General features: G+C 41.4%; 1 protein-coding gene across 1 annotated transcript in view; it reads left to right on the top strand.

Moving 5' to 3' along the window:
• The window catches only part of SUPV3L1 (Suv3 like RNA helicase), a 34,872-nt gene that overhangs the window by 5,222 nt on the left and 7,790 nt on the right, over positions 1-21,860 (top strand). The window contains exons 2-12 of the mRNA XM_028513190.2: positions 5,732-5,809; positions 6,173-6,280; positions 7,247-7,361; positions 8,533-8,701; positions 10,787-10,898; positions 15,118-15,195; positions 16,486-16,577; positions 17,545-17,725; positions 18,275-18,368; positions 19,523-19,742; positions 21,613-21,693. Coding sequence (XP_028368991.1) covers positions 5,732-5,809; positions 6,173-6,280; positions 7,247-7,361; positions 8,533-8,701; positions 10,787-10,898; positions 15,118-15,195; positions 16,486-16,577; positions 17,545-17,725; positions 18,275-18,368; positions 19,523-19,742; positions 21,613-21,693 — 1,328 coding nt within the window. The remainder of the gene's footprint in view (positions 1-5,731; positions 5,810-6,172; positions 6,281-7,246; positions 7,362-8,532; positions 8,702-10,786; positions 10,899-15,117; positions 15,196-16,485; positions 16,578-17,544; positions 17,726-18,274; positions 18,369-19,522; positions 19,743-21,612; positions 21,694-21,860) is intronic.

Genomic DNA, 21,860 nt, shown 5'->3' with positions numbered 1-21,860 from the left:
CCATGAGGAGGGTGAACTGAAGTTTTGGGGAAGCTTCCTTGTCAAAACAACTGGACTGACATGTTCTCACATTGTGCTTGTGAAGTGCAGAATTAGGGGGTAATGCTAAGGGAGGGAGGGGGTCAAGGTTATGGAGACAGGCCCTGTATAGGCTTAGGTGACACTTTTCTGACTTGAGTCCATTTAGCTTCCTGGATGAGAGTCATGGTGTTAGCTGCAGGAGGAACCTTATGAAAGAGCCTACTAAAGTTCTTGTCATTTGATGTGAGTTTACCAGGCACAGACACGTGGAGGTGTAGGGAATAGCTGAGGCTCCTCAGTCTTCACGCTGCTGTTATCCCATCCCCTGAGCAAGATGCAGAAAGGTCTAATGCAGCTGTCTGCTGCCATAGTGGCAGTTTTAGCAAACCTACTACAATCTGTGACTCCCTTTGTGATGTTATGAAAGGTTCAGCATGAATTCCTCCTACTACTAGAGCCATATTCTGTATAACCTAATGCTCAGTGACACAAGTACTTTTTTGTAGTTGAAAATATGTTTTCTTCTTTTTTGCTTCAACAACACCAATATTAATGTGTGTGCTGTGCTGCTGAGTCGGCTCTGATTCCTGGTGACTGAGTGAGCATCGTCCACCCTGTTCTGTCCACAGCAGCCCTGCCCAGCTCCTGTCGACTCATGCCTGTGGCTGGTTTTGGGAAGTCAGCCCATCTCATGTTAGGTCTTCCTCCTTTTCTGCTGTTTATTTTCCCAGCACCACTGTCGTTTACAAAGAACCTGCCTTTTCATGGTGCGCCCGAAGTAAGAGAGCTTCAGTTTTGTCATTTTTGTCACCAGTGATGTATCAGGCTTGATTTGCTTATCTTTCTAGTGGTCCAGGATATTCATAGAGCTCACGTTCGTTCGTTCGTTCGTTCTTTCTTTCTTTCTGACTTTATTTATTTATTTATTTATTTATAGAGAGGGAAGGGGGGGAGAAAGAGAGAGAGAGAGAGAGAGAGAGAGAGAGGGAGGGAGAGAGAGGGAGAGAGAGGGAGAGAGAAACAGAAACATCAGTGTGGAGTTGCTGGGGGTTATAGCCTGCAACCCAGGCATGTACCCTGACTGGGAATCGAACCTGCGACACTTTGGTTCACAGCCCGCACTCAATCCACTGAGCTATGCTAGCCAGGGCATCATAGAGCTCACTTTCAACATCGAATTCCAAATGGATTGATTTTTTTTCCTGTCAGCCTTCACTGTCCAACTTGCACATCCGTACGTAGTAGTTGGGAATATGAGGGTGTGGATGATCTTAGCCTTGGTCTATAATAAAACCTTTATTTCTTGCCGATCTTCCCGAATTCTTTTATTACTGCCCTTCTGAGTGTTTGTCTGCCTTCTCTTGATTTCTTGGCTCTAGTCTCCATTTGAATTGATGACTGAACCAGGGAAAGCAAAAATTTTTAACAATTTCAATGTCTTTTTTTTTTTTTTAAGTGGAAGAGTTTGCCAGTGAAGCAGTGGGGCGGAGAGAAGGCTGCTCCACAGGCAGAGCAGCCACAATTTCAGTGTCTTTCTTGTTTGCGTTAAAGGGGTGTATTTCCTAGCCCTTCAGTACTATAACTAGGGTAGTAAAACTAGTTGTAATGTGGAAGGGGTGGAAATCATGCCACTGCTACCTTGTCTTTGATCCATTGTCTTCAGGATTGATACGGCCTTTCCTTTTTGGACCCTAGAGACTTTCCGACCTATTCTGGTAACCTCTTTCTGCCTGTGTTACCACTGTGGCTTTAGCCTTTTTAATTCTGTTATGAAGAGGTCGAATTGCATATGTTTCTAATCTACTTCTCCAGTCCTCAAGTGACCATGTATGGAGATGGGCTTCTAGCTAATTATTGGTGAGTACAGTGCAACAAGTGAACTGAGACATTTTAACAAAATATCTAAACCATTGTAAGGTTTGAAGAATCCTAGGTGTAGAGCAAATAGCTACTTTGTTGTTCTTCAGGATGTAAGTGGAGTAAAAGTGGACCATTAGTTTTGTTTCAAGACTCTTGATGGTACACTTACATTTTAAAAGAGAACTTATGCTGATAGACTGTCTTGAACATTCTCTTTTCTCTTCTGAAGAATATGTAATCATTTAAAACCCAGTGCAGCTGGTTTAGAGTTTATAGTGGGTCTTTTAATTTTAGCAAGTGCAGTTTTGAATCCCAGCGTAGCCACATTAAATCCCAGGCTGTCATTGCATGGAGCTGGAAGAAACTGTTACCTAGTTAAAAGTTGTGCCTGTCATTTCTGCTGTGGCTGAAATCCAGAGAATGTCTACTTTAATCACTGTTAATTTTAATGAGAAGGGAAAAAAATCAGGTCATTCTGTTAAGAACAGTGAAACAGTTAAAACTTAATTTTTATGAAAAACAAAACTGCTTCTGTAGTAGATTCACATTTTTTCAGTGCTATTTCCATTGCTAATGTTTTATAATTAGCTTTTAAAAACTGATAGCGAATTTTAGAAAATCCTTTTAAATAAAATAAAGTATTGATATAGAGAACCCTTACATTTTTGTGTGTGTAATGTTAATTTTTAAAAACAGGTTTAAAACATTTACATACCATAAAGTTTATCCATAAAGTGTGTAATTAAGTGGTATGTTTTCAGGGTTGTACAGCTCTCACCATAATTTAATTTTAGAGCATCTTTACCGCCAGGAGAAATCCCTTGCCGAGCACCAGTCACTTCCCACCCCCTCACCCCACTGCCCTCTGCCCAGGCACATGGACCCACGGTTTCTGTTGTCCATCTCATGTTATACAATGTGTGGTCTTTCCTGACTGGTTTCTTTCACTTAGCAAGAGAAACCTCATATTTTTTAAGCATTTTACATTGAGTAAAGTATCATTCTTGCATAACACCAGAGTGTTAGTTACAGGGAATGGATTAGTTCTAAATAAATTTGATGTTTAGATTGAGTTTATAGGTCAGCAGAATTTCCCCAAGCAATTGCCTGTGCTTTATTCCAGTCTTTCATTTGTCACTGTTTTGCACTACTGCTGCCAAGAAACTGTTGCCCCGTTACGGGACGCCTGAGCTCTGGGGCTGGCTCTGTCCCACAGGGTGCAGGCCCTTCCACACGTCAGGCAACCTCCAGGGCCTGGACTCGCCCAGGAAAGAGGCCGGGGCGTGGGCTGTGCTGTGGAACAAGCAAAACATACGTGTCGGGCTGGAGAGTGAGTCGAGTGCGCGGCCATCTCGTTCTGGGGCTTCTGTGTGTTTCCAAGCGGTAGAGGGGTGGTCTCCAAGCTTTGTGGTGCCACCTTCTGACTCTGCCTTCCAGTGGGAGGGGGCCTTGCCGTGCCATGGGGTTCCTATTGTTAATTATTTCCCTTAGACCCTGCCCAGCAGTGGGAGCTCTAGTGAGAGGGTGTTGGCTCCTCCTTCCTCACGCTGCTTGTGTGGATCTTTCCCTAACTTTTTACCCTGCCTCACCCGCTCTGGGTAAAAAGTGAAAGAAACCCAGAAATGTCAGGGTAACAGCCTGTGATAAAGAATATGTATGTATCACATTTAGTGGGCAAATATAGTGGCTAAACCAGCCATTTTGAAATTCCCTCATTTTGCAAACAAATTTTTGTTAGTGGATGATTTATTCAGGCTTGATTTCTTCAGCGAGTGTTGGGTGTGTTGTGGCTGTGTGAAAACGCAGCTGGGAGGTGGAACTAGAGGCTTCTTGGCCTTTCTGTGCATCACAGGCAAAGACTAGATCTTCAGTTTTGGCCTGCCTTGCTGTTGGCAGCGAAAGGGCACCGGCTGTGAGACTGGTGGGGACAGACCGGAACTTGGTTCTGCAACCTCTGTACTTGAGTTCTGGCTAAGAAAGGATTCAGAACCAAGACTCAGACTGTAAGAGAAAGTCTACTTAGAAAGTCACAGAGGTAGAAGAAGTGAGCCGTAGGAGAAACAGGCTCAGGAAACAAGCTGCAGAGGTAAAAGAAGGGCCCTTGGAGCTGAGAAGAGGGAAGGGCAAGGAAAATGCGCCTGGCGTAAGGGGTGGGGCAGGGCGAGGGCATGCTCCCTAGAGGGAACCTTACTGGGTCCTCTGTCCTAAGGGTTTTTAAGGGTGGGGACTTTTAGGGGTGGTCCCAGGGGAGGATACAATAGAATATATTCATGAGCTTTTCAGGTGTGTCCTTTCAGGGTCATGGTCTCCACTGATTGGTCAGTGCCAGGGCAAGCCATCATTAATTGGTGCATCTGGTCCTGAGGTCAGCCCTGACTTGGCTTGCCTGGTTTTGCTGCTTTTCTGGCCTTGGAGCAGAAACACAGCTGAGGCCTAGATGTTTCCTAGGGGTCAGTGCTGAAGGGAGTGGTTGTGCAAGGGCCCGAATGGGAGTCCTGCGAGGCCACTCTTCAGCCCCTGTTCCTCCTCCAGAAGGAGGAGGTCTACTCAAAGGGGGTCTACAGAAAGACTAGCAACCTGCTGGGGAGGAGAGGCCAGGAGCCGTCAGGAAAGGGTTGGAGCCACATGACCAGCGATATACTAGGGAAGGGGGAAGGTCACCTTGGGACTGGGGTCCTTCTTTTCCCAGGTTTTGTGTTTTTATTTTAAATCCTCACTTGTGGATATGTTTTTTGATTATAGAGAGAAGGGGAGAGGAGAGAGAAACACCGATTAATTGCCTCCCTTATGCACCCCCAACAGGGATCAAACCAGCAATGTATTTGGCATATGGGACAGTGCTGCAACCAACTGAGCCAGTGGGCTCGGGCTGTTTTCCCAGTTTTGCCCATTGCTAGGGGCCTGGTGCTTTCCACTCTGGGGATCTTTCCTGCCTGGCCCCGTGCTCCTTGCCCTGCTTATGTCTGTCTGACTGCCTCCCACATTCCCAGGAATGCAGCGTGTGCGGCTGGATCAGTGAAATGTTTATCTGCACAGAATAATGCAACAGTATTTTAACATGTTTCATGGCAGCACAGTCTCAGCTTGATTAATGTAAAATATTTTATAAAATATTGACTCATAGTGGTATGCTCCCTCAGCAGGCATCTAATTCACCCTCTCCTGCAGTACAGTAATTTCTCTGCCATTGTCTTTGAAACACAGTCATTTAAGTCTTGTTTGAGTGTTCCCAGCAGCAAGGAGCTGGCACTGTTATGAGGCAGCCCTTTCTCATTGTTCTAATAGTTCAGAAGCTCTTGTATAAATTCCACTGAGATCTGCTTCCCTCCCTTCCCACTGACTTTATGCCATCTAGAACAAAATAAGTATAGTCCATTCTTCCTAAAATCATGTTCTTTAAACCAAAGACCATCCCTGGCTTCTTCAGTTATTGGCATAAAAGTGTAATGGTCTGGTGCTTGCAGTTTTGGTTGTCTTTCTAGAAACCGCTTAGCTGCTCACTGTTAGCCGTTGATAACGGTTGTAAGGAGACACAATGGGCCGTGGTTATCTAAAGGCGGTGGATGGAGGCAGGAGGCAGTGTCTAATCCCGTAGCTTCTTGCTGGTTCCTCTGCACCGCAGCAGGAGCAGTGTGTCGTGCAGTGTGTCGTGTGAGGTGATCATTCTCCTGGGTGCTCCGTCTCACCGCTGAACCACAAGGAGCTTGTGATCAGGTGCGGCCAAGTTTTCGCAGCGCTCAGTTGTGCTGCCTTGAGTGCTGTGATTTCGAGTCTCAGTCGCTTTTTTGGCATTTCTCTATTTGGAAAACAAGGGCTAAACAAATTATAAATTTTGTTATCTTTCTTCCAGATGAAGTAAAGAAGATCTTGGACAAGTTTTATAAGAGGAAAGAAATTCAGAAACTGGGTGCTGATTATGGACTCGATGGTAATGCTGATAACATGTCATTAGAGATATTTTATTACTTTCTAGGTTATAGCTTTGTCAGTGTTGTGTGGCACCTTGTGTGGCCTGGACACAAGGACACAGTTGTGACTTGGAGGGTGTCCCTGACCTTGGCTTCTGTCTGAGCAGGAGCTTGACAAGATATACCTGGCGAGGCAGATGTGCAACAAAGGAGCTGTGTGTTAGCTTTCCTTCGTGTTGTGCTGGGATTTCAGTTTTAACCCAGATCTGATAATTTTTAAAAAATGCTTCGATGAATTAGGTGTGTTGTGTGTATATACATCTTAAAATGAGAAGTGAAGTGAAAACTCAGCCCCGCCTGTTCTGACTGTGCGTCCCCCGCAGCCCGCCTCTTCCACCAGGCCTTCGTGAGCTTCCGAAACTACATCGTGCAGTCGCACTCGCTGGACGTGGACGTGCACATCGTTCTGAATGACATCTGCTTCGGCGCAGGCAAGTGGGGGCGGGTTTGTGCAAGTCCCGCGGAACAGGCTGTTTCCTCCCTTGCTTTGTGCTTATTTCCCCAGTCAGGGCTTCTTTGTTTAGAATAGGCCTTGTTAATGTTCTCTGTAAATAGTTTGGTGCTGGCCTAGGAGGCTGTCTATGTCCTTTTGCTTTTATACGGGGTCCCTGAGCTGGTTATTCTGTCACCCGTATGTCTTAGACTGGAGGTGGATTTGCTTGGTCAGCCATCTGCTCCTCACTGTGTGTTAATAGTCACAGTGAAACGAACTCGCACACGGGGTGGATCTAATGCACAGCAGAGTCCTGCTGTTTCTGCCACTGACTTCTTCCTCATATCAGGACAGAGTTCTTGACATAAAAGGAAAAAAAGTAAGAACATCATTATTTTGTTCCCATAGGCAGCTTGGCTTCAGTTATATATTTTAAATGTATCTAATTATTAGACGTTGACCTGTGCCAGGCACCGAGGCAGCACCTGTATACAGAGAGGAATGGGACAAGGCCCCACCCTCCTCAGAGCCACGAAGGTGTGGAGGCTGCTTGCTGAGAAATCCGTGCATTTTCATGTTTTGCCTCTCAGTGGTCTGCGGTCTAAAAAATGTTTGCACCTGCATTTCTCTTCAGTTACCACAGGCCTTTTCTCGAGTGTATATTTCTAGGTTATTTGTTAAAATTTAACTTTCTGCAGTACTGATCTTTTCCTGTTTGTTTTGGAAGAGTAGAACGTGGTGGTTGGCAGCCATTTTTCCGGTTTCCTAGAATATACAAGTGAAAATAGAGGAACATGTAACAGAATGCAGGATCTCAGAAGAGGTTAGAGTTTCTTGCTCCAGGGTTTTTCTCTTTATCCTGGCATTGTCCCCCAGACTTAGCTCATTAAGAAAAAAGGTTTCATCAAGTGTAATTATGGGTAATGTGTAGATTGCACCTGTTAATCAGTGTTTTATTTTCCAGCTCACGTGGATGATTTATTTCCATTTTTCTTGAGACACGCAAAGCAGATATTTCCTGTGTTGGAGTGTAAGGACGATCTACGTAAAATCAGTGACTTAAGAATACCACCTAATTGGTCAGTTCCTTCATTTGTGGATTTGAACTTTTCAGTTTCTAATCTTGGGAGAGTAATGATGATGATGACTATTTTTTATTGTATGCTGGATGATAAATCATAAGGAGTCTAGATTGTTTTGTTTTCTCTAGAAAGAGGCAGTTAATTCTGGCAGGCGATTAGCCGGTGTCTTCTCTCTATCCTTGATCCAGCTTGGTTTTAGGTTTTATTATTACAGACCTAGAGTAGCTTACTTTAAGGTGTCCTCACAATTCACACGTGCCTTTCTGTGTCTCAGCCGAATGCCTGGGTGTTAGCACACTCCCTCACAACCACCAGGGCTAAACTCCAGTGTCTCCCAGCACTTTGCCACCTCATTGAGACTTTCTGCTCAGACCCTTAGCAAGCTGTTCTCTGCTAGGCTGTGCACACGTTCAGCTCAGCCCTTGGCCAAGGACCCACGGAGAACTCCCACACAGACTTCAGGGCTCACCCCTGCACTGCACTCTTTCTTTTCTTCCTTTTAAAGTTCAGTTGCTTCAGCAACTCTGAACTTGATCTCTGCTGCTCAGCTCAGTGGGACTATAGTACTTGACTTGGGTTCCACCTCCCTGTGCCCTGCTGGGGTGCATTATGGTTTATCTCAAGCATTCCCTTCTTCCAGGGCCTGTAGTCCTGCATGGCCTGTTGTCCGTGTCCCCAAGCAGCTGCTGCATATATTTTGTCCAGTTTTGTACTTGTCTGTGGTGGGAGGGCAAGTCCAGTACCACTCACCATGGCCAGAGGCAGAAGACTTAGTCATTACATTGTACATGTTGAAATTCAGAAGCCTGGGAGTATTTCCTTACAAGGTCATGTGTTTAGAGCTGTGGAAGTAATGTGAACATATTTATGCAGCTAATAGTAGTTTAAACTTATTTGAAGTAACTACTGAGGAAAAAGGATTTGTACAATGGCAGAAATATCCAGGAAATTAATTTGCATTTGGATTTTTCTGTCCTCTAGTTAGTAAATGTCATTCTTGGAAACTCATCATTTTAGTGTGGATATAAAATTTGTCATTTAAGTTTTTTAAAGATGTTATCTTGTGAATGTTAAGAGGATGTTACATTGGAACATTTTTAATTGCAAACTTTGCCAAGGTGGATTTTGAAATTAATAAGATTAAGCTGTCTACCTACTCATCTTTTAGGTACCCCGAAGCCAGAGCCATTCAGCGGAAGATAATATTCCATTCAGGCCCCACAAACAGTGGAAAGACGTATCACGCAATCCAGAAATACTTGTCAGCAAAATCTGGAGTGTACTGTGGCCCTCTGAAATTACTGGCACATGAGATCTTTGAAACGAGTAATGCCGATGTCAGTGTATTACCAAATATTTGCTCCTTGTTAATTTTGTGTGTGGGGAGAGGGTAAGCATGAAGGTGGGAGGTGGAGTGCATATGTAGTATACCCTCCAGTAACCAAAATTGCCATATTGCTATGCATCTGATCAGCCATCAGCTGTAAGGTGCACCATTATTTTATGCACAACTGAGAAAGAAAAAGTGCTGCCAACTAAACTGACATGTCATCAGTTGTTCAGATATATCCTGATTCAGAGATACTGAAATGTGAAAAAAATGTGTATGTTAGAATGAATGCAGTACAGTGTTAGAGAAGAGTTCGCATTTACAGAGATAGGCAGAGAAGAACACAAATAACCTGATCCCACTCTCCAGTTTCCAACATTTCGATGCTTGTTTTTTTAAGAAATAAAATATTGACCTGGCTGGTGTAGCTCAGTGGATTGAGTGAGGACTGTGAACCAAAGTGTCGCGGGTTCGATTCCCAGTCAGGGTACATACCTGGGTTGCAGGCCATGACCCCCCAGCAACTGCACATTGATGTTTCTCTCTCTCTCTTCCTCCCTCTCTTCCCTCTCTAGAGATGAATAAATAAATATCTTTTAAAAAATAAAAAATAAATAAAATATTGATATAGTTGAAAGTCTCTGAACCGCCTCCTTTGACTCCTCAGAGTTGTAGCCACTATTCTGTTAGGATGTTTAATTTACCTTTAGGTTAGAACTCTGATGTGATCAATTAGAACTAATGATAAAGGCTGAAGCCACCATTTCCAGCCTGAAAAGGACCGAATGCTCTGTAGTCTGAGGCATTGATTTTTTTTTTTAAGATTTTATTTACTTATTTTTAGAGAGAGAGGAAGGGAGACAGAAAGAAAGGGAGAGAAACATCAATGTGTGGTTGCCTCTCTCACGCCCCCAACCAGGGACCTGGCCTGCAACCCAGGCATGTGCCCTGACTGGGATTCGAACTGGCGACCCTTTGTTTTGCAGGCTGGCTCTCAATCCACTGAGCCATACCAGCCAGGGCACATTGGTTTTTATAACAGGGCTAATATTTGGTTCATGTTTTATTATGACTATAATGTGAGATTAACCAGTTAGGTAGGTAATTTAGCTTCTCTATTTTTTGTTTTGAATAATTTATGTAATTTTTGTACACAATTGCCTCTTTATCCATAAATACTTAAAAAGTACTTTCTCTTAGAACTGCTCCTTAGAATCTCATGAAGCAAAGATTTTCTTTTGCATAGCCACAGGATATCTAAAGCAGGACATTTAGTATTGATAGACTATTATTATTTGATCCATAGTCTATATTCTAGTTTTGCCACTTGTCCAGTAACAATAACAACACTCTCCTCTTCTCCCTGCCCCAGCCACCCCCCACCCCTGGATTCTGTCCAGGCTCTCAACTTCCTTCGTTGTCTCATCTCTAGTTCCCATTAGTCTGAGACAGTTTCCTAGTCTTCCTTTGTCTCTCACAGCCTTTACATTTTGAAAGACTACTGCAGGTCAGTTGTGTTGTAACCTGTCTTTCAGTTTGGACGTGTCTGATGCTTACTCATGATTGGTTTCAGGTCACTGGCAGGCCAGCTGCCCCAGTTGCCTGGAGTTCCCCAGATTTAGCACTAAAAATTTTTCATCCTTGGGAACCCCTCAGTCCTGGGCGAACCAAGGTTGTTGGTCACTCTCATACACCATAGCATGAAGGAATTATATTAGGAAGACTTTACATTCTTAAATTTTATTTATAATATTCTTGAATATAGAGACATTTCATGTTTCCTTAAATAAACTGAAATAGTACAGAAACATACAAAGTTAAAAAGTGAAACTGCTGTGATTTCTCATGCTTTTGTTGCCTGAGAATTTAGCTGTCTTGAGATGTTTCCAAGTTTATATAGGTTTTGTAAGAGAATAGCTTTTATTTTTTATAGAAAAAATTTTAAAGGATTGAGAATATTTAGTTTCAGCTATTAGACAGATAAACTTGTTTGTAATGGAGAATATCCTGTTAAACATCCAAAAGTACTTTTTGCTATTGTTTTCAAGGTGAAAATAATTCCAGGTTTTTTGTTTGTTTTTTGTCATCCTAGGGTGTGCCCTGCGACTTGGTGACGGGCGAAGAGCGAGTGACTGTGGGTCCAGATGGGAAGCAGGCCGCCCATGTCGCTTGCACTGTTGAGATGTGCAGTGTTACCACTCCTTGTACGTGCTCGCCGTTTCTAAAGACTTAGTGTTTTTTTATTTTAAAATATTGATCATGTGAAATGCTTTTTGTGAAAAAATTTTTGAATTGAGACAAAGAAGGGAAGTGTACAAGAAGTACTCATTATCTGCTATCACTAATAAATGCCCAGAACTTTCTGTCATTTTTTTTTAATATTCTCTCCCTTTTTCTCTTAAAAGATATGTTAACAGGTATAAAGTTACCTTTGTACCAATCCTCAGTTCAATTCTTTCCCCCTCTCTTTTTTTCAGTATTATTTTATATTACTTTCAGGGGCATGGCATAGTGGTTAAACAACCATATACTTTACAAGGGGTTCTCCCTGCTATGTCCAGTACCCAAATGGCACCATACATAGTTATTACATTGTTATTGACTATATCTCCTATGCTGTACTCTACATCCCCATGACTGTTTTGTAACTGCCAATCTGTGCTTCTCAGTCCCTTTACCTTTTTCACCCAGTCCCTTTAGCCCCCCTCCCCTCTGTCAGTCATAAGTCTATTCCGTGTATCTATGCATCTGTTTCTGTTTTGTTTATTTATTTATATCGTTCTTTAGATTCCACATATAAATGAAATCATATGGTATTTCTCTGACTGACTTATTTCACTTAGCATAATACCCTGTAGGTCTAGCCATGCTGTTGCTAATTGTAAGATTTCATTCTTTTTTAGGGTTGCTTATTATTTATATTTTTGATATATTTTTTCCTTCCTCCTGCTCCTAAGGAAGACCCTTTAATGTTTCATGTAATACTGGTTTGGTGAAGATGAACTCCTTTAGCTTTGTCTTGTCTGGGGAGCTCTTTATCTGCCCATCAGTTCTAACTGATAGCTTTGCTGGGTAGAGTAATTTTGGTTGTAGGTTCTTGCTTTTCATCTCTTTGAATACTTCTTGCCAGTCCCTTCTTGTCTGCAAAGTTTCTTTTGAGAAATCAGCTGATAGTCTTACAGGAACTTCCTTGTAGATAACTGCTTTTCTCTTGCTGCTTTTAAGAGTCTGTCTTTAATTAAACTTTGGCATTTTAATTATGATGTGTCTTGTCTTAGTATGGGCCTTTCTGGGTTCATCTTGTTTAGGACTCTCTGTGCATCCTGGACTTGTGTGTCTATTTCCTTCACCAGGTTAGAGTGGTTTTCTGTTATTGTTTTTTCAAATAGGTTTTCAATTTCTTGCCTTTTCTTCTCTTACCGGCATCCTCATGATGTGAATGTTGGTACGCTTGAAGCTGTCTCAGAGGCTCCTTACACTAGTCTCATTTTTTTTGGGGGGGGGGGGGGGGTTTTTTTTTTTTTTTTGCTGTTCCGATTGGGTATTTTCTGTTTCATTGTATTCCGAATCACTGATTTTTATCCTCTGCTTCATCTACTCTATTGTTGATTCCCTCTAATTCTTTGTTTCAGTTACTGTATCCTTCATTTCTGACTGGTTATTTTTTATGGTTTCTGTGTCCTTTTTTGTGCTGTGGAAGTTCTAAGTTTCTTGAGCATCCTTATAACTAGTATTTTGAACTCTGTGTCTGGTTTGCTTGCCTCCCTGTCTTTCAGTTCTTTTTCTGGAGATTTCTCCTATTTTTTCATTTGGGACCTGTTTCTTTGTCTCTGCATTTTTGGCTACTTACTTATGTTTGTTTCTGTGTATAAGGTAGAGCTGCTGTGTCATCTGAACTTGGTAGAGTGGCCTTATGCAGTAGGTGTCCCATAGGGCCCAGTGGTACAGCCTCCCCAGTCACCCCAGCTGGGCCCTCTAGGTTCTCCTTGTGTGGGCTGAGTGCACTGTCCTGTTGTAGTTGAGCCTGGATTGCTGTTGGCATCACTGGGAGGTATTGACCCCCAAGCTGATCGACCATGAGGACTGACTCCAACTGCAGCAGAGGAGCTGCTGTGCAGGAACCAATCCCATGGTGCAGGGCTTGCTTCAGTGGGCTTTGGTGCTCGCCGAGTTTGCCCCTTGAGTGTGTCGCTCATGGAGGTGGTAGGGTTATAACCTGGTGTGGTCTGAAGCTGTCCACCGGGTGCACTGACCCTGGGGACTCCCAGGAGGTACAAGGTCAGCCACTGCCTGTGCCCTGCCTAGGGCCTCCCAGCACGAGCTACAGAGCTATATGCAAATACCTGCTAGTTGTGCTGGGCTTGAAGGTACCCAAGAGAGGCCAGAATGCAAGCCAAGCCCAATTGCCACTAGTGCTAGGCCTGGGGCCACTTAGTGAGAGGTTCAGGGTATTCAGAAGCCAGGTGCTGCTTGTTTGAGAGATTTTGGGAAAGTGAAGCATGAGGAGGGAGAGGCCCTTTGTATGGAAGAGCCACTGGAAAGGGCTTGGGTGGGCCTGCAAGTTGGGTGGGGCAGGGTCTCGGGGAATTACCAGGTTGGGGTTACCAGGTTGATGGGGTCTCAGATACAGTGCCCACCTGCTGGCTCTGTGTGGGGAGGGCTTAGAAAAGGAACAATGGCCTCTGCTGGCCCTTCTGTCTGGGGGAAAGCCACTCCGCCCCAGCTCTCACTCTAATGCCAGACTTCATTCCCTCCTCTGTGCTATATAAAATCCATTTTATGATTGAAATTATACATTCCTCCATTAAAGGATATTCAAGTCATCTAAAGTCTGTCACTATTACATATAGTACTGCAGTACACCATTTAAGAAATTTTGAAAATATTTTAAATGAAAATTATCTTTTTATTGTTATATAAACAATTATTATCATCATATAAAAACGTAAAAATAAATACAAAGAGAATAAAAAGTACATAATCTCCCAATCCCATCCATTTGGAATCAGCAGGTGTAACCTTCCGGTGTATATTTTTCAGATCTTTTTCTCTTGGTGTTGTTATTGTGTGTCCATTGTGGGTGTGTATATTATAAAATAGGGATTATATATTACGTGCTGTTATGTATTAGAGCACATATGTATTGTTTAGTAGTGTGCTTTTTTTCATTTTAATATTAACTTTGAGTAAATAGTTTTTTAAAAATTACTATATTATAAAAGTAGTACATGGTAAAAATTCAGATAGCACAGAAGTTTGTAAATCAAAATTCCCTCTTCTACTCCCTCCTTTCTAATCTTGTTTGTATATACCCAGATGCAATAAGCAATTTTTACTCTAGTGGTTTTTCAGTGTAAAATTAACTTTGTTTCTTAAGTGTCATTGTGGGCATATTACATTCTAAAAAATTTTAACATGCTCTTTATTCCTTGGTGTTTTGGGAAGAAAATTAAAATATAATTTATATGACTTAAAGAAAATGTGGTTGGAAGCATTTTGGCATTGGAAAATAAAATGAGGCACTAATTTCTGCCGTAGTGATGTGTTTAAAGCTCCAAGAATGGGCACAGCTGGAGCTCAGGGAATCACACCCTCCGCTGTGCTGGCTGCTCCTCGCAGCTGCCGGGGTTCCTGTGGTAGAGATGCTTCCTCTACTGCAAGGCCGTCTGCTCCCAGTTCCTGGAAGCATGGACCCTTCTTTCTTTTACTGCTGTGTAGGTGTGTTACCACATTTTGCTGTGTATAATGCACACCCATGGTTTTGGCACAAACTGAGGAAAAAAATTTTGTTTTAATTTTTTGATTATTTTATTTATATTTAGAAACAAAACGTATTTTCGTTTTCCAGAGTATTTTCCATATGGATATCATTACTGCCTGCTGGAGTTACACTTTTAATACATAAGCATAAATAAAAGAATTAAAAACATTTACATAGATACAGAATTAGTACTACCCACATACAGTGTTCATCTGTATTTTTTCCCTCAAAAATTTGGGCAACAAAGTGCACATTATACACACCAAAATCGGGTTGTTCTTACTGGGCAGATTCTCCAGGCTGCCTCTCAGGTGGCAGGAAGTGGAACAAATGACCCTGCCTTGTTTGGGAGGAGGAGGAGTGGGTAAGAGTCTGGACTGTGGAGCTGCGTGGCCCCGGCTTGCATTTCATTTTTTTATCTTACACTAAATTGTACATACGGTGTTTTTGGGCCAGTGACTTGACTTCTCTGGGCCTCAGTTTATTCTGTAAAGTGCAGATGATGATGATTTTTCTCTCACATTTGTTGGGAGGGTTAAAGGAAATATAATTGTGAAGCACTTAGTGATCAATGATGATGAAAGCTTGGATTTTGGTGTTGTGATATGTTTATCATGTTATTTAAGTAGCTCATAGTGCTCATGATAACTTTTTATTTTAAGATGAAGTGGCTGTGATTGATGAAATTCAAATGATTAAAGACCCCGCCAGAGGATGGGCCTGGACCAGAGCACTTCTAGGTTGGTGGTCTCGATGCTGTAAAACCTGTGCTGTGTGACGTTGCACTGAGATGCGTTTACCTGCTTGCTGTTGCCACGTAGGGGCAGGGGGATTCTTACTTTCTGACACAAATCAACAATTAGCTCAGCTATGTGTTAGTTTTATTTTTCAAATATTACTTAAATAATGGGAAGTTCATTTTTCCTACTATAAAATTAGCATAACCATTTAATTAAAGTTAAAATATTCGAATCTCATATTTATAACAACCACTATTAAGGTTTTGGTGTTTCACACCAGTTTTGTGACTATGTAATTGTGTATCTTGGTTTTTCAGTTATGTTGTTTTCAAGTATTTTTTAAAGAATTTATTTGTTTATTTTTTTAGAGGAAGGGAGGCAGAACGAGAGGGAAGAAACATTGATGTGTAATAAATACATCAGTAGGTTGCCTCTCACACACCCCAAACTGGGGATTTGGCCTGCAGCCTAGACATGTGTCTTGACTGGGTATTGAACCAGTGCCTTTTGGTTCTCAGGCTTGCACTCAATCCATTGAGCCACACCAGCTGGGGCTATTTCAGACATTTTTTTTTGTACCACATCATAATATTGTATATCCTCCATTGAAGAGTTGTAATATAATTTTTTCCACAAAGTTAACATTTTCCCCTACTATTAATAATGCTGCATAAAAATCTTTCTGGCCATAGCTTTTTAAAAATTTATTTTATTATTTCTTTAGGATAGCCCCCTGGAAGTGGAATTCTTGAAGTCCATGGACATGAATAAATGTTTCTACTGTGTGATATTGGAGTTTTATCAGCATGTTGTAGGGCAGGTGTTTTCAAATTTAAAAACAAATGGCTGTGCTCTTTCTTCAAAGAGTATTCATTGAAGCTTTAATGTAAAATAGATGAAAATGGATCTGCTCAGGGGTAAGGAGCTTGGAGTTTCTTCTACCCTCCAGCCTCCAGCCTCTGAGGTACCTCAGTGATTCCATGGAGGCTAATTTGAAAAACACAAGTATGGGACTAATGTTCAGGGCTGATGAAATGCCAGGTCCTACTCCTGGCTGGCATCACTTCCTAGTAGACTCAGAACCTTGGCCAAATCGATTTAAAAGCCTTGAGATCTATAAAAATGGAACTAATCTTTGTTGAGGTTTGAATCAGAGATAATATTTATGAAAACATTTGGTAAAGTTTTAAGGTAATAGGTAACAAACTTAAATATTTTTGCTATGTAACGTGTTGCTTATTTAATTTTATGTCTTTAAAGTTTTAAAAAGTGTGATTTTGCACTCAACAGGACTCTGTGCTGAAGAGGTCCATTTGTGTGGAGAAGCAGCTGCTATTGACCTGGTTACTGAGCTCTTGTACATGACTGGGGAGGAAGTGAAGGTACTGGACTCTGTGTTTTGTCCTCAGCGTGGCGTTCAGATCGCCCAGAGTACCCAGGCGGTGGCTGTATAGGCCCCAGGCAGTGGCAGAATCAGGTCTTAACTACAAAGAAAGCTGCATTTCCTCGTAGTTGACAGGATCGTACATACTAGGTTGAACCTCATGATTTGAAGTTCTGACTGAGTGGCCATCACACTGTAAGTCTTCCACAGCATAGGAGGTTCTTTGTATTCTCTTGACAAACCTTCTGGAGTTTCAGCAGGTCTCTTTAGAATTAAACACATGAGGAATCTTGGAGGTTTGAGGCTCAGCAGAAGTTTGTGGTTTTTGAAGTCTCAGTGGGGTTTTTGACATATATCTATTTGCTAGAGATAGTTTATATCCCTTTCCAAAATTCCTAGAGTAGGAAGTAACTGGTTTTCTTTTGATCTTACTTTTTATTTTCTTTGTCTGAGCTCTATAGTAAGATGAAGAAATATTTGAAAATTGGTCCATTACTTCAGTGTTGTGCTCAGCTTCCAGGGAGAGGTAGTGGAATGTAACAAGATATTCTGGGTTTTAGTCTTGGCTTTGCTATTATTAGCTTTGTGTTCTTAGGGAAACCATATAAGGCTAGGACTGGAAAAAATCTCTTCACATTTGATCTTTTATTGTACTCTATTTTACTCTTCTATAAAGTGGAAGTAATAGTTAATAACCCTTCTTACTAAGTTGCTATGAAAATCAAATGTATATGAAAGTGCTTTGAAAATTAATGGAACATTGTTTAACATTTTATTAGAGTTAGCATTGAGAACTAATGGTAATTTATTATAATATTAAAATAAATGTGTTTCTGTATTTCCTCTTGAAAAACATTGGAACTTGTCAGCTTTTAACCGCTCTCGAATGTCTGTAAGTTGAAGTTGAGTTAGGTGTGTTATTTCATGACATCATTAATATTTAATGATGTCTTTTAATATTAAAGGTTCGAAACTACAAGAGGCTTACCCCCATCTGTGTGCTGGATCAGGCACTAGAATCTTTAGACAACCTTCGGCCTGGGGACTGCATTGTCTGTTTCAGCAAGAATGATATTTATTCTGTGAGTCGCCAGATTGAAATTCGGGGATTGGAATCAGCTGTTATATATGGCAGTCTCCCACCTGGTAATTACTGGCTTTCATCGTGACAGAATATGAAATCTTATTTTTGCCATTTATGTTGAGATATGTATTGAAAACACAGTAAAAGACATTGAGTTAAGATGCTTGACATATCAGTAATTTGTTATAGATCATATAAAAATGCTTCTCTAGTTCATCTTGGTAGAGATGGAAGTATTTCAATTATTTCTAGCACTTATTATTTGCTACTATTATTAGATGATATTTTAAATGTTGAGCTGATGATTTTCTTACAGAAATGTCATTAAAATATGAACTGGGTAATGTTCTTCATATTGTAGTCCTGAAATGTGTTACGTGTCCTCAGAAGTGATAAAGTTGGTGTGTTGTGGGACCGTGTGGCTGTATGTGGGGATAGTTAACAGAGCAGAAATAAAAGATAAGTGCCTCTTTGAGGATATTAAGAAGTTTGAAACAATAAGAGTTTTATCCAAAAAAATGGAAAGTAGAAGATGAGGATTTCCAAGATATACTTAGTGTGATCCAGTAAAAGATTGAGAACACTGATTTAACATGAACTACTTGTTTTAGGGACCAAGCTTGCTCAAGCAAAAAAGTTTAATGATCCAGAGGATCCATGCAAAATCCTGGTTGCTACAGATGCCATTGGCATGGGACTTAATTTGTAAGTGATTTTGTTTTTAATAATTACATACATTCAATGGGTTAGATGGCAATTAAAAAATATCTAATTGGCATTAGAGTGACCAGAGACTTTGATTTAGGAGATGAGGACTAGCATATAGATCTGTGATGTATCTTGCTTACACCTAGGTGTTAAGGAAGTAAAAAGAAAATACCACATAGCACTGGAACTTTGAATGCTGCTCCCTCTTAGACTGCTGTCCGGTTATATTACCTTAGTTTTAGTTTTTCAGTCAGTAAGTTGTGTGAGGGCCTACTGTGCATATAGGGCTAGCCGTTATCTGTAGGGGTAACAGTATTAAGCCTAACCATGTCTCTCTGGGAATGAATCAAACAAACTATCCAGCCCCAGCTGGTGTGGCTCAGTGGCTTGAGCACAGGCCTGTGAACCAAAGGGTCACCAGTTCCATTCCCAGTCAGGGCACATGCCTGGGTTGCAGGCCAGGTCCCCAGTAGGGGGCGCACAAGAGGCAACCACCCATTGATGTTTCTCTCTCTCTCTTTCTCCCTTCCTTCCCCTCTCTAAAAATAAATAAATAAAATCTTAAAAAACAAAACAAAACTATATGAAGCTGTTAATAGCAGCTAACTTTTTTTTTAATCCTCACCTGAGGACATTTCCATTGATTTTAGAGAGAGGGGAAAGGAGGGAGAGGGAGAGAATCACCGATGTTGAGAGAGAAACATTGATTGGTTGCCTCTTGTATGTGCCCCGACCTGCAACCTAGGCATGGGAACCCGCAAGCAATCTTTTGGTTTATGGGATGACGCTCCAACCAGCTGAGCCACACTGGCCAGGGCAATTGCAGTTAACTTTGAAAAGCAGCCTGAGACCACTTTATGTGATGTATTTGTTAAAAAGTTATTTTCTGTAGCTTTATTGAGGTATAATTTACATGCTATTTACAGTTCACCTATTGTAAAAGTACAAGTTGATGAATTTTAGTAAATTTACACAGTTGTTGAAAAATACTATTTAAAGGGAAGACAAAGAATTACCAACCAGCTTTTTCCTTATTTTGAAAACAGGAAGAATTGCAAATAGGCCTAAACTAGAATTGAGTGAGTGCTTCTGCAGTGACCCAAATGATGGAGAGTTTGTTATCTGTGAGATCACCTTTATTTCTATTTCAGGAGCATAAGAAGAATTATTTTTTATTCCCTTATAAAGCCCAGTATCAATGAAAAGGGAGAAAGAGAGCTAGAACCAATCACCACTTCTCAAGCCTTGCAGATTGCTGGCAGAGCTGGTCGATTCAGTTCGAAATATAAAGAAGGAGAGGTTACAACGATGAATCGAGAAGACCTCCGTTTGTTAAAGGAAATTTTGAACAGGCCTGTGGACCCTATAAGGGTAAAGTGTAACGTGTTAATTACTTCTCTTTGGAGGACGGTCATTCCTTCCTTCACCCTTCTTCCAGACTCTTGCCTCAGACACCTGCAAACAAACAAAATAAAAATTTTATGCCATGAAAATTATGTCAAGAAAGTCCTCCTTCATTGTTTTGGAGAGGAATAGAGGTGCCCTGATCGAGAATGGTGTGCAGTGAAAGATCCAGAGTGAGCAAGTTCAGTGAACCTGATTTTCCGTTAGTCCTTCCTACAGTCTGGCAGCAGGTGGGGATAAGGGCTCAGCTGCTTCAGGTGGGCACACAGCCACGTAAGCAGTCTGAAAGGTTGCCAGAGGCTTGAGTGTGGGACACCAACAGCGCTAAGCAGTACAACTTGGAGCCAGTAAGGATAAGGTTAAATTTTGGTTAGTGTAGTTAATGGGGCAGAAGTGTACAAATTTCAGACAAACTAACTTAGATTTAAAGTTGCCTGGAAAATTTACTAAATGTGGGTCTTCTCCTTTTTCAATGACCCTAGGTAAAGGGGAATATAAATGAGATAGTGCAAGGAAAAATTCCTGGAGGAAAGCTGAGGGTGAAATAATTTCTGTAGCTTTTGTTAAGAGTGCACTCGGAGCCCTGGCTGGCGTAGCTCAGTGGATTGAGCGCGGGCTGGGAACCAAAGTGTCCCAGGTTCGATTCCCAGCCAGGGTACATTCCTGGGTTGCAGGCCATAACCCCCAGCAACCGCACATTGATGTGTCTGTCTGTCTGTCTGTCTCTCTCCCTGTCTTCCCTCCCTAAAAATAAAAAAAAAAAATCTTAGCCCTGGCTGGTGTAGCTCAGTGGATTGAGCGCGGGCTGCGAACCAAGCATCTCAGGTTCGATTCCCAGTCAGGGCACATGCCTGGGTTGCAGGCCATGGCCCCCAGCAACCGCACATTGATGTGTCTCTCTCTCTCTCTCTCTTTCCCTCCCTTCTTCCCTCCCTAAAAAAATTAAATAAATAAATAAAAAATCTAAAAAAAAAAAGGAAAATCTAAAAAAAAAATCTTTAAAAAAAAGAGTAAAATGTAAAGGTTTAAAAAAAAAAAGAAGAAGAGGAAGAAGAGTGCACTTGGTAATGGTGCACCGTTGCCCTCCTGTGCCCCTCATTTCTGGTGCTCATGTTCTTGTGCCCGCGACTCATACCTCTCTCCTTTCTCCTCTCCTGTTCCCTTTCTTCCTTTTTTTCTAGCTTAGACTTACCTATAGGCATTTCTTAACAATGCAGTGTGCACTTACAGAGATAACCACCCTCCAGTTTTTGTGTGCTTACATATGTGTGTATGTCAGGGGTTTTTTGTTTTTTTTTTTTTGTTTTTCTTTTAGATTTTATTTATTTATTTTTAGAGAGGGAAGAGAAGGAGAGAGAGAGAAACATTAATGTGTGGTTGCTGGGGGTCATGGCCTGCAATCCAGGCATGTACCCTGACTGGGAATCGAACCTGTGATACTTTGGTTTGCAGCTCGCGCTCAATCCACTGAGCTACGCCAGCCAGGGCTGTATGTCAGTTTTAATGTCCCCGTTAAAGCAGTTGGTTTTCCTTCTTTGGTTTTGTTCAGTGGAGAGAACTGAAAGCCTGGAAAGCATTTTGCTGCTTTTTATCAGATCATCATAGATTTTAGAAATATAACTAGAATGTGAGTAAAAGATTGACTGATTACTCAGTGGGTATAATTGGTTAGTTTTACTAAATCATCTCATTAGCTTTCCTAATTGGTAATAAATGGGAAAGTGATGCTTTTCAGCATTTTACTTATTCTTATATAGGGCTTTATCTTGAATTAACTTAGGAAAACTTGTTCTTTAAAAAAAAATGAGCTTATGGTGGTTTTTTTCTTTTACTAAAGGCAGCTGGTCTTCATCCAACTGCTGAACAGATTGAAATGTTTGCCTACCATCTCCCTGATACAACACTTTCTAATCTCATTGTAAGTAGAAAACCCCTTTTAAATCTCTTTTCTAAAGCTGTTGACATGTTGCCTGTGGTAAACAATGCTGTAATGAATATATGGATGCACTTGTTTTTTCAACTTGGTATTTTGGGTTTCTTCAGATAAATACCCTAAAGTGGAATTACTGGGTCCTTTTTTGTCTC

This window comes from Phyllostomus discolor, chromosome 5, assembly GCF_004126475.2.
Source record: "Phyllostomus discolor isolate MPI-MPIP mPhyDis1 chromosome 5, mPhyDis1.pri.v3, whole genome shotgun sequence".
Taxonomy (NCBI): domain Eukaryota; kingdom Metazoa; phylum Chordata; class Mammalia; order Chiroptera; family Phyllostomidae; genus Phyllostomus; species Phyllostomus discolor.
This window is presented reverse-complemented; position numbering and strand designations above follow the sequence as displayed.